Here is a 13,187-nt window from a genome sequence, read left to right on the forward strand (position 1 = left end):
TACTATTCTGAGGGTAATTATGCACTTCCTTTATTGGTATGCAGTGGATTGATTCCTAAGGCAGAGGGATTTCTCTTCACGGTTGCGGTGGCACGTTATTTTTTGTTTGCATGAAACACGTGTGGCACTTTTTTTATATACCCCTTTTTTTGAGATAATACACATGTTGAGTTTTTTTCTTTGAGGTATATGAAGATTTGGTTTGAAGTATATCACAAAGATGTTTTAAAGATATGAAGAATTGAGAAATTACAGATAAAGATTGTTTTTTATGAAGTAATAATTTTGGGACTTTATTTTGGACTTTGGTTTTTTTGATTTTTTGATTTTTTTTTGGTTTTGGACTTTATTTGTATACACTGATATTTATTAGAGGGTAAATCAAGTTTACTGAAAAATCTATTTGACTATATAAATCCTGTATAATAATAATAATAATAATACAAAGATAGATTTTTCTCCACCGAAGTCAGTATCAATCACAATATCTGAAAAAGTAATAAAATGGACATAGTAAACAACAAAACAATATTTACAATTATTCAAGAAAAGATTAAGATTGGAATCTTTGTTGAGGCAACGCAGGTGTAGGGTTTATCAATCATTGATCCACCTACTTTAAAATTAAAATTAAATTAAATATTATCCCCACCTTCTGATTCTTAGGATCTATTTTAAAATCATCCAGTTTATGTAAGAATATGGTTGTTTCTGCCTAATATAACACTGTTATTGTGCTAAATCATCTTTTACCTTCCGTTTGGTGAAAGACCCATTTTGTTAAATTACTCCAAAAATATATGGGAAACACATTTAGCAACCAATCCCTAAGTAAGCAGTTTGTTCTAAATGCCTGCATAGCAATGGTTTGAAACCTTAATAATTGCAAATATATTCTTACTTATGCATGATATGGTATAGAGCAGGTTGCTCAACCCGTGGCCTGTGAAACCCTCTGATGTGACCCACAACCTCATGCTCTGGGATGGTGGGTCAGCTATCCCAGATCATGACTTGGTGACCTGCAATCCTAGAGCATCAGAATGGAGCTGGCACCGGCAGCAGAGGAGGCAGGTGGCTGCAGAAGGGGCGGGAGCCCCATAAGCTAATGCTTCCTCAGTAGCGAAGGCTCCTCTCCCAGGTGATACCAAGTACATTTTGCCTGGGACCTTTCTAGCAAAAGTTGGAAGAGAAAAAGTTTGCTTTCTTAAACATCACATAGTTTTGTAATGGGAATATTAGCACTTTTAGGGCTCGTTCACACTTGGCTGTTTTACCAACGCTTGCCAAATGCCCCTATAGCGTTTGGCAAGCGTTGGTGCGGCGTTTGCGGAGCATTTTTTAACGCTCCGCAAACGCTGCATGCGCGGTTTAGCGGAGGTTGCTAGGCGTTTGCCGAGCGGTAATAACGCCCTACAAATGCCTATAATGCAGTTTGAGTGGTGTTACCACTCCGCAAACGCCCCACAACCGTGTCGCAGCCGCACCGCAAACGCCGGCCGGGCATTTGCGGAGCTGCACCATAGACGAGAATAAGAGGCTTCAACGCCTCCTGACTCGATCAGAGGCGTCCGTTTTGCCGTGACGCGACGCAAACGCTCCCGTTAGAACAGCACCATGTGCTGTAATGTGCAAAATTGGCAGAGGCGTTTGGGAAGCGGTAAAAACGCTTCCCAAACGCCTCTCTGCCGCCTGCACACAACGCTAGTGTGAACGTAGCCTTCAAAAAAGGGTTATTAGGATGCTTTCACACTGCACAGTGCACCTGTAGCTTTTTTGTGGGTTAGCTGCTCTGAGCCATAGACTTCTATTATGTCCTGGGGGTTTGGTGCTATTTCTAAATGCCTAAATGCAGGAGTTTTAGTGCACCACTCCGGCAAGATATAATATAAGTATATGGCGAAGCAAAGCTATCCAGCAGGAAAGCCACAGGTGCACTGTGCTGCACCCCCAGTGCGGGAAAACCACAGCACATCCGTGTGAAAAGTCTTATAAGGGGCTCAGGACAATAAGGGCTTGTTTACATTTGTTGTACAACAAGAACATTTGCAGTTTGGAGGGCCGTAAAACCCCATAGTTGAGATGTTTTTGTGGCCCATGACCAGTTACCATATCTCTTAAGAGCCCAGCTCTTCAAAAGTTTGAGCACCCGGGGAATTGAGAATGGGTTACTTTTTTAGGACAGATATGTCTTCCTGCCTCCTCCCTCTCCAGATTTTTTATTAAACACAAATTTTAATTCTTGTTGACTAAAACAAGGGTGACCAGATATGTGTGAACCCATAAAAGTAATGTGGTTTTATTAAAGTGATTGTAAAGGTATAGTACATGTCATGCTTCCCTGCTCTGTGTAATAGTTTTATGCAGAGCAACCCCAATCTTCCCCTTCTCGGGTCCCCCGATGGCACTTCTGGCCCCTCCCCCTGCAAGCCACTTGCCCTAGGGACACTCATGCGTGCTAGCTCCTGAGCAGGCCCTGTATGTCCATAAGACTCAAAGAGCATGGCTCTGCCCTGCCCCCCACTCCCTCCTTACTGGCTGTGATTGACAGCACTGGAAGCCAAAGGCTCCAGCTGCTGTGTCTGAGCCAATGAGGAGGAAGAGACTTGGGAGAGCTGATGATCTCATGCGCATTGCTGGATGAAGATCAGGCTCAGGTAAGTAATGGGGGACTGAAGGGGACCTGCACACTGAAGGTTTTTTACCTGTATATATAGAATGCATGAAGATAAAAAATCTTCAGCCTTTAGAACCATTTTAAGAAGACAACACATGTGACTAGCGAAAACAATTAGAGATGAGCGAATCGAACCAGGCGAACCAGAATTCGAAACGAATTTCAGGAAAAATCCGAATATTTGCCTACTTCGGGTGCGCGAATCGGATTTTTCCCGATCAGCCGGCAAAAGTGTCCCTGCAGAGAGCTCCGCTATTTCTGACATTTCTCTGACAGTTCCTTCACATGTACAGCGGTTGACACATTGTATCTATTAGTTTCCATTTAGGATACAGATGTTTCAACCGCTGTACATGTGAAGAAGCTGTCAGAGAACTGTCAGAAATAGAGGAACTCTGCACATACACTTTTTGCCGGTTTGGAATTCTTATTTTCATCCTACTTCTTCTTCTTCTTCTTCTTCTTCATCCTCATCCTCAGAAGAAGAAGAAGAGGATGAGGATGAGGATGAAGAAGAAGAAGAAGTAGGATGAAAATAAGAATTCCAAGCCGGCAAAAAGTGTATCTGCAGAGCTCCTCTATTCTGCAGATACACTTAGAGGAGCTCTGCAGATACACTTAGAGGAGCTCTGCAGATACACTTTTTGCCGGCTTGGAATTAATCTTATTTTCATCCTACTTCTTCTTCTTCTTCTTCATCCTCATCCTCATCCTCAGAAGAAGAAGAAGAGGATGAGGATGAGGATGAAGAAGAAGAAGAAGAAGTATGATGAAAATAAGAATAATTCCAAGCCGGCAAAAAGTGTATCTGCAGAGCTCCTCTAAGTGTATCTGCAGAATAGAGGAGCTCTGCAGATACACTTTTTGCCGGCTTGGAATTATTCTTATTTTCAACCTACTTCTTCTTCTTCTTCCTCTTCATCCTCATCCTCTTCTTCTTCTTCTGAGGATGAGGATGAGGATGAAGAAGAAGAAGTAGGATGAAAATAAGATTAATTCCAAGCCGGCAAAAAGTGTATCTGCAGAGCTCCTCTATTCTGCAGATACACTTAGAGGAGCTCTGCAGATACACTTAGAGGAGCTCTGCAGATACACTTTTTGTCGGCTTGGAATTAATCTTATTTTCATCCTACTTCTTCTTCTTCTTCTTCTTCATCCTCATCCTCTTCTTCTGAGGATGAGGATGAGGATGAAGAAGAAGAAGAAGAAGTAGGATGAAAATAAGAAGAATTCCAAACCGGCAAAAAGTGTATCTGCAGAGCTCCTCTAAGTGTATCTGCAGAATAGAGGAGCTCTGCAGATACACTTTTTGCCGGCTTGGAATTATTCTTATTTTCATCCTACTTCTTCTTCTTCTTCATCCTCATCCTCATCCTCTTCTTCTGAGGATGAGGATGAAGAAGAAGAAGAAGAAGTAGGATGAAAATAAGAATAATTCCAAGCCGGCAAAAAGTGTATCTGCAGAGCTCCTCTATTCTGCAGATACACTTAGAGGAGCTCTGCAGATACACTTAGAGGAGCTCTGCAGATACACTTTTTGCCGGCTTGGAATTAATCTTATTTTCATCCTACTTCTTCTTCTTCTTCTTCATCCTCATCCTCATCCTCAGAAGAAGAAGAAGAGGATGAGGATGAGGATGAAGAAGAAGAAGAAGAAGTAGGATGAAAATAAGAATAATTCCAAGCCGGCAAAAAGTGTATCTGCAGAGCTCCTCTATTCTGCAGATACACTTAGAGGAGCTCTGCAGATACACTTAGAGGAGCTCTGCAGATACACTTTTTGCCGGCTTGGAATTAATCTTATTTTCATCCTACTTCTTCTTCTTCATCCTCATCCTCAGAAGAAGAAGAAGAGGATGAGGATGAAGAAGAAGAAGAAGTAGGATGAAAATAAGAATAATTCCAAGCCGGCAAAAAGTGTATCTGCAGAACTCCTCTATTCTGCAGATACATTTAGAGGAGCTCTGCAGATACACTTAGAGGAGCTCTGCAGATACACTTTTTGCCGGCTTGGAATTAATCTTATTTTCATCCTACTTCTTCTTCTTCTTCTTCATCCTCATCCTCAGAAGAAGAGGATGAGGATGAGGATGAAGAAGAAGAAGAAGTAGGATGAAAATAAGAATAATTCCAAGCCGGCAAAAAGTGTATCTGCAGAGCTCCTCTATTCTGCAGATACACTTAGAGGAGCTCTGCAGATACACTTAGAGGAGCTCTGCAGATACACTTTTTGCCGGCTTGGAATTAATCTTATTTTCATCCTACTTCTTCTTCTTCTTCTTCTTCTTCATCCTCATCCTCAGAAGAAGAAGAAGAGGATGAGGATGAAGAAGAAGAAGAAGAAGAAGTAGGATGAAAATAAGAAGAATTCCAAACCGGCAAAAAGTGTATCTGCAGAGCTCCTCTAAGTGTATCTGCAGAATAGAGGAGCTCTGCAGATACACTTTTTGCCGGCTTGGAATTATTCTTATTTTCATCCTACTTCTTCTTCTTCTTCATCCTCATCCTCTTCTTCTTCTTCTGAGGATGAGGATGAAGAAGAAGAAGAAGAAGTAGGATGAAAATAAGAATAATTCCAAGCCGGCAAAAAGTGTATCTGCAGAGCTCCTCTATTCTGCAGATACACTTAGAGGAGCTCTGCAGATACACTTAGAGGAGCTCTGCAGATACACTTTTTGCCGGCTTGGAATTAATCTTATTTTCATCCTACTTCTTCTTCTTCTTCTTCATCCTCATCCTCATCCTCAGAAGAAGAAGAAGAGGATGAGGATGAGGATGAAGAAGAAGAAGAAGTAGGATGAAAATAAGAATAATTCCAAGCCGGCAAAAAGTGTATCTGCAGAGCTCCTCTATTCTGCAGATACACTTAGTGGAGCTCTGCAGATACACTTAGAGGAGCTCTGCAGATACACTTTTTGCCGGCTTGGAATTAATCTTATTTTCATCCTACTTCTTCTTCTTCTTCTTCATCCTCATCCTCAGAAGAAGAAGAAGAGGATGAGGATGAAGAAGAAGAAGAAGTAGGATGAAAATAAGAATAATTCCAAGCCGGCAAAAAGTGTATCTGCAGAACTCCTCTATTCTGCAGATACACTTAGAGGAGCTCTGCAGATACACTTAGAGGAGCTCTGCAGATACACTTTTTGCCGGCTTGGAATTAATCTTATTTTCATCCTACTTCTTCTTCTTCATCCTCATCCTCAGAAGAAGAAGAGGATGAGGATGAGGATGAAGAAGAAGAAGAAGTAGGATGAAAATAAGAATAATTCCAAGCCGGCAAAAAGTGTATCTGCAGAGCTCCTCTATTCTGCAGATACACTTAGAGGAGCTCTGCAGATACACTTAGAGGAGCTCTGCAGATACACTTTTTGCCGGCTTGGAATTAATCTTATTTTCATCCTACTTCTTCTTCTTCTTCTTCATCCTCATCCTCAGAAGAAGAAGAAGAGGATGAGGATGAAGAAGAAGAAGAAGAAGAAGTAGGATGAAAATAAGAATAATTCCAAGCCGGCAAAAAGTGTATCTGCAGAGCTCCTCTATTCTGCAGATACAATTAGAGGAGCTCTGCAGATACACTTAGAGGAGCTCTGCAGATACACTTTTTGCCGGCTTGGAATTAATCTTATTTTCATCCTACTTCTTCTTCTTCTTCATCCTCATCCTCATCCTCAGAAGAAGAAGAGGATGAGGATGAGGATGAAGAAGAAGAAGAAGTAGGATGAAAATAAGAAGAATTCCAAGCCGGCAAAAAGTGTATCTGCAGAGCTCCTCTATTCTGCAGATACACTTAGAGGAGCTCTGCAGATACACTTAGAGGAGCTCTGCAGATACACTTTTTGCCGGCTTGGAATTAATCTTATTTTCATCCTACTTCTTCTTCTTCTTCTTCTTCTTCTTCTTCTTCATCCTCATCCTCAGAAGAAGAAGAAGAGGATGAGGATGAAGAAGAAGAAGAAGTAGGATGAAAATAAGAATAATTCCAAGCCGGCAAAAAGTGTATCTGCAGAGCTCCTCTATTCTGCAGATACACTTAGAGGAGCTCTGCAGATACACTTAGAGGAGCTCTGCAGATACACTTTTTGCTGGCTTGGAATTAATCTTATTTTCATCCTACTTCTTCTTCTTCTTCTTCTTCATCCTCATCCTCATCCTCAGAAGAAGAAGAAGAGGATGAGGATGAGGATGAAGAAGAAGAAGAAGAAGAAGAAGTAGGATGAAAATAAGAATAATTCCAAGCCGGCAAAAAGTGTATCTGCAGAGCTCCTCTATTCTGCAGATACACTTAGAGCAGTGTTTTTCAACCTTTTTTGTGCAAAGGCACACTTTTTTCATGAAAAAAATCACGAGGCACACCACCATTAGAAAATGTTAAAAAAAATTACCTCTGTGCCTATATTGACTATATATAAAGTAATTCTCTTGAATAGTAATCAAACACAAAGAAATTATTTTATAATTACTTTATTATGAAATAATAAAGTATTCTCATAATTGTTCATATTTCTGTTGACTTACTCAGTGCGAAACCTGGGCCTGTTTGGCTGAACACAAAGCTGATATTCTGGCAGGAATCGAAGAAAGACACACACGTAGCTCTTCGTCAACAGCTCTCAGTCTCTCTCTGTCTTTAGTTTTTATAGCAATCAGGCTTGAAAAGCTCATCTCACACAGATATGTAGTGGAAAATGGGAGCAATGTCAAAATAGCTTTGTTTGCCAGAACGGGGAACTCCTTGGCAGTATCCAACCAAAAACTGTCCAAAGGTAGATCAGCAAATCTTAGCTTGAAACTACGATTTTGTCTCAGTTCAGTTAGTTCCTCCTGCTCCTGTAAAGTCATGTCCTTTCCACCAACTGATGCTGAGCTATAAGGGTCCCTAACCCAGTCAAGGCATTCAGTGGAGACTGAAGAGAAATAAAATGACAACTTCTCCTCGAGAGTTTTTAAATGTTTAACTATTATCTCACCCAGTGCAGCAGTGTGAACACCTTGCCATTGCTTGGTGAGTGTGAACATTTCAAGATTGCCACTTTCCACGTGTTGATGCCAGAGTTGCACCTTTGAACGGAATCCATTTATTTTATCTGTACTTGTAAGCAGATTTTCATTTCGGCCTTGCATTCGTGTGTTCAGCTCATTCAGATGATGAAAAATATCTGCCAGGTATGCCAGCCTTGCACACCACTCATCACTTGCAAGCAGCTTTGCGTAATCTGACCTCTCATTTGTCAGAAACACTTTAAGTTCCTCCCGCAGCTCATACACACGAACCAAGACCTTGCCACGCGACAACCACCGGACCTCCGTATGAAACAGCAAGGTTTTATGCTTCGCTCCCATCTCCTCACACAAAGCTGCAAACATGCGACTTTTCACGGGTCGTGACTTTACAAAGTTTACCATGCGCACAACATCATCCAACACAGGAACTAGGTCTGCTGGTAAAGTCTTGGCTACGAGGGCCTCACGGTGTAAAAAACAATGCGTAACAATCACATCTGGATTTCTTTCCTTCACTCTGCTTACAAAGCCTTTGGTGCGCCCGACCATGGCTGCAGCTCCATCGGTGCAGACACTTGTGCAGTTTTCCCACTTAAGTCCTCCTTGTTCAAGGTATTCTGATGTGACCCTAAAAATTTCTTCTCCTGTTGTTTTTTCTGGCAATGCCTTGCAAAAAAAGAAGTTTTCTCTAATTGCATCACCATCCACAAAACGCACATTGGCCAAGAGTTGAGCATGTCCACTGATATCAGTAGACTCGTCAAGTTGCAATGCAAATTTCTCACTGATACGGATCTTTTCCAAAACCACACTTTCTATGTCTGCAGACATGTCATTAATACGTCTGGAAATTGTGTTGTCTGAGAGAGGGACTTTGTCTATTTCCTTAGCTGCTTCAGGTCCGAGCATCTCCTCTACAATAGCTTTGCAGGCGGGAAGTATTAATGTCTCTGCCACAGTGTGCGACTTTTTTGACTTGGCTATAAGTTCAGCAACTTGATAGCTAGCTTTAAGAGCTCTTTCATTTACCTTTGTGGTTTTTCTCATGAAAGTTGCCTGTTTCTCCGTGTTTTCACGCAGGTGAACAAAAAAGTCCGCATTCTTGTTTTGAAGCGAAGGGTGTTTCGTTTGGAGATGGCGTTTAAGTTTACTTGGGACCATAGCACTGTTAGATAGCTTTTCACCACACACCACACACAGTGGAGTTGGTTTCTTTGCATCTCCGGTGAAAGTAAATCCAAATGAAATATAGCTTTCGCTATATTGCCTTGTGCCAAAGAATTTCCTTGAGCTAACCATCTTTGCTTTCTTTTGATCCCCACTCATACTTGGGCTCTTATCTGGCTCCGAATTTTGTTCAGAGTCCAGTTCTTTCCTTTTCAAAAATTTGTCCATCACTGCAGTATCTGTTCCTGTCTCACTGTCACTCAGTACTTACTGCGCTTGTCTCCTCCAGATAGCCGCTGTCCGTCACACTCAGCACTCCATCCAGATCCATCAGTCAGTGCTCTTCTTCTCCTGTCTCCTCCAGATCCATCACTCAGCGCTCTTCTGTGCGATAATCCTCCAGAGTCCAGATCCTTCGGTGCTCTTCTGCGCATCGGCGATCTACTGCGATGTCTTCTCCTGTCAGTGTAACAGTGACACCGGAGCTATTTATAGTCCGTAACATGTGCTTCGGCTCACAAATAGACCAATCATTAGATTCTAATGATTGGTCTATTTGTGAGCCGAAGCCACATGTTACAGATGAAATTGGAATTTTTCCCACGGCACACCAGACAATATCTCACGGCACACTAGTGTGCCGCGGCACAGTGGTTGAAAAATGCTGACTTAGAGGAGCTCTGCAGATACACTTAGAGGAGCTCTGCAGATACACTTTTTGTCGGCTTGGAATTAATCTTATTTTCATCCTACTTCTTCTTCTTCATCCTCATCCTCAGAAGAAGAAGAAGAGGATGAGGATGAGGATGAAGAAGAAGAAGAAGAAGTAGGATGAAAATAAGAATAATTCCAAGCCGGCAAAAAGTGTATCTGCAGAGCTCCTCTATTCTGCAAATACACTTAGAGGAGCTCTGCAGATACACTTAGAGGAGCTCTGCAGATACACTTTTTGCCGGCTTGGAATTAATCTTATTTTCATCCTACTTCTTCTTCTTCTTCATCCTCATCCTCATCCTCAGAAGAAGAAGAAGAGGATGAAGATGAAGAAGAAGAAGAAGAAGAAGAAGTAGGATGAAAATAAGAATAATTCCAAGCCGGCAAAAAGTGTATCTGCAGAGCTCCTCTATTCTGCAGATACACTTAGAGGAGCTCTGCAGATACACTTAGAGGAGCTCTGCAGATACACTTTTTGCCGGCTTGGAATTAATCTTATTTTCATCCTACTTCTTCTTCTTCTTCTTCTTCTTCTTCATCCTCATCCTCATCCTCAGAAGAAGAAGAAGAGGATGAGGATGAGGATGAAGAAGAAGAAGAAGTAGGATGAAAATAAGAAGAATTCCAAGCCGGCAAAAAGTGTATCTGCAGAGCTCCTCTATTCTGCAGATACACTTAGAGGAGCTCTGCAGATACACTTAGAGGAGCTCTGCAGATACACTTTTTGCCGGCTTGGAATTAATCTTATTTTCATCCTACTTCTTCTTCTTCTTCTTCTTCATCCTCATCCTCAGAAGAAGAAGAAGAGGATGAGGATGAAGAAGAAGAAGAAGAAGAAGAAGAAGTAGGATGAAAATAAGAATAATTCCAAGCCGGCAAAAAGTGTATCTGCAGAGCTCCTCTAAGTGTATCTGCAGAGCTCCGCTATTTCTGACAGTTCTGTGACATTCACTCCATACAGCGGTTGAAACATTGTATCTATTTGTTTCCATAAATGGATCCATTTATGGAAACAAATAGATACAATGTTTCAACCGCTGTATGGAGTGAATGTCCCAGAACTGTCAGAAATAGGCTATTTCTGACAGTTCTGTGACATTCACTCCATACAGCGGTTGAAACCGCTGTATGGAGTGAATGTCACAGAACTGTCAGAAATAGCCTATTTCTGACAGTTCTGGGACATTCACTCCATACAGCGGTTGAAACCGCTGTATGGAGTGAATGTCACAGAACTGTCAGAAATAGCCTATTTCTGACAGTTCTGTGACATTCACTCTATACAGCGGTTGAAACATTGTATCTATTTGTTTCCATAAATGGATCCATTTATGGAAACAAATAGATACAATGTTTCAACCGCTGTATGGAGTGAATGTCCCAGAACTGTCAGAAATAGGCTATTTCTGACAGTTCTGTGACATTCACTCCATACAGCGGTTGAAACCGCTGTATGGAGTGAATGTCACAGAACTGTCAGAAATAGGCTATTTCTGACAGTTCTGGGACATTCACTCCATACAGCGGTTGAAACCGCTGTATGGAGTGAATGTCACAGAACTGTCAGAAATAGCCTATTTCTGACAGTTCTGTGACATTCACTCCATACAGCGGTTGAAACATTGTATCTATTTGTTTCCATAAATGGATCCATTTATGGAAACAAATAGATACAATGTTTCAACCGCTGTATGGAGTGAATGTCCCAGAACTGTCAGAAATAGCCTATTTCTGACAGTTCTGTGACATTCACTCCATACAGCGGTTGAAACCGCTGTATGGAGTGAATGTCACAGAACTGTCAGAAATAGACAGAAACTGTCACAGAACTGTCCTTCTTCTCATCCTTCTCCTTCTTCTCATCCTTCTTCTCATCCTTCTTCTCATCCTTCTCCTTCTTCTCATCCTTCTCCTTCTTCTCATCCTTCTCCTTCTTCTCATCCTTCTTCTTCTCATCCTTCTCCTTCTTCTCATCCTTCTTCTCATCCTTCTCCTTCTCCTTCTCCTTCTTCTCATCCTTCTCCTTCTTCTCATCCTTCTCCTTCTTCTCATCCTTCTCCTTCTCCTTCTTCTCATTCTTCTCCTTCTTCTCATCCTTCTCCTTCTTCTCATCCTTCTCCTCCTTCTTCTCATCCTTCTCCTTCTCCTTCTTCTCATCCTTCTCCTTCTTCTCATCCTTCTTCTCATCCTTCTCCTTCTTCTCATCCTTCTCCTTCTCCTTCTTCTCATCCTTCTCCTTCTTCTCATCCTTCTTCTCATCCTTCTCCTTCTTCTCATCCTTCTTCTCATCCTTCTTCTCATCCTTCTCCTTCTTCTCATCCTTCTCCTTCTTCTCATCCTTCTCCTTCTTCTCATCCTTCTCCTTCTCCTTCTTCTCATCCTTCTCCTTCTCCTTCTTCTCATCCTTCTCCTTCTCCATCTTCTCATCCTTCTCCTTCTTCTCATCCTTCTCCTTCTCCTTCTACTTCTCCTTCTCCTTCTCCTTCTTCTCATCCTTCTCCTTCTTCTCATCCTTCTCCTTCTTCTCATCCTTCTCCTTCTCCTTCTTCTCATCCTTCTCCTTCTCCTTCTTCTCATCCTTCTCCTTTTCCTTCTTCTCATCCTTCTCCTTCTCCTTCTCCTTCCTCATCTCCAAGGGCATTTAAATTAAAGGTACAGTGTTCTGCACTAATTTAAAGGCTCTCTGAAGCCTAGAAACCCTTTTTATAAGTTAACTTCGCAGCGAATTAATTCGCATCGAATCGAATTTCTTCCTGAAATTCGGCGAATCAGCCGAATCAAATTTTTGAATAATTCGCTCATCTCTAAAAACAATAATAACTACAAACATCCAATACACCAAAGAATACAAAACCCAGTAAACAAAGTGAAACTAATAGGTTGAAGTGGGAACAATAAAGCAACATCTACCTAAACAAACTAACTAAATTAAACTAAACTATGTTCATATGGTGGGGTAAACAGAACAGACAGGATCAAGCAAGGAATGGGGAGAAGGTACACAGGAGCATGTACAAGCAGGATCATAAGTCACAGGGAGCATGGTATATGTGGCACACAAAAAAAACAGTGAGGCCTATGGAATATTAGTGGAGGGACTAAATACCCTCCCAGCAACCCACATCATGTAAAGACTAATTGCCAGGATCTGCTGGCTGCCAGAGAACACCCACTGATGAACACCAGAACTGCATCTTTCAGGTCCAGGAACCACAGTGCCAGCAGCAGGTGATCAAATTCCTGACACTGATACTTAGAGTTCTTTCTCTCTTGCTTTTTTTAGCTGTAGGAGCTTGCCGTGCAAAAAAAGCTGACTGCCTTCAGAATACTAAAGGTTCAAAAGCTCCCTGATTGTTTTGGGGAACTCATTAGGGGGCATGGTGTTAACCAGGAACTGGCATGAATTTAGTTAGTTTTGGGGATAAGCAAGTGATTTGTTTGTTTTATACTATAGACTTGCTGTACAAAACCCCCCATGCATTGAAACTTTATTTGTTTGCTGCCTTGCTGAATAAAGGTCAAACCTGCCTGGAATTTTTCTCTCTTCTGAGTGGTTTACGGCTGTCAATACCAACTGAGCCTGTCTCCCTTACAATATATATATATATATATATATATATATATATAT

General features: G+C 41.5%; 1 protein-coding gene across 1 annotated transcript; it reads right to left on the bottom strand.

The window, feature by feature from the left end:
- Positions 1-7,192: 7,192 nt before the first annotated feature.
- On the bottom strand, positions 7,193-9,073 carry LOC149461072 (zinc finger BED domain-containing protein 5-like). The gene has a single exon (XM_089678850.1). The coding sequence runs from the start codon at positions 9,071-9,073 to the stop codon at positions 7,193-7,195; it is 1,881 nt and encodes a 626-aa protein (XP_089534976.1).
- Between the last annotated feature and the right edge of the window lie 4,114 nt (positions 9,074-13,187).

Source organism: Staurois parvus, unplaced genomic scaffold (genome assembly GCF_062004578.1).
Source record: "Staurois parvus isolate SC_StPar_1 unplaced genomic scaffold, SC_StPar_1.0 ptg000210l, whole genome shotgun sequence".
Lineage (NCBI taxonomy): Eukaryota > Metazoa > Chordata > Amphibia > Anura > Ranidae > Staurois > Staurois parvus.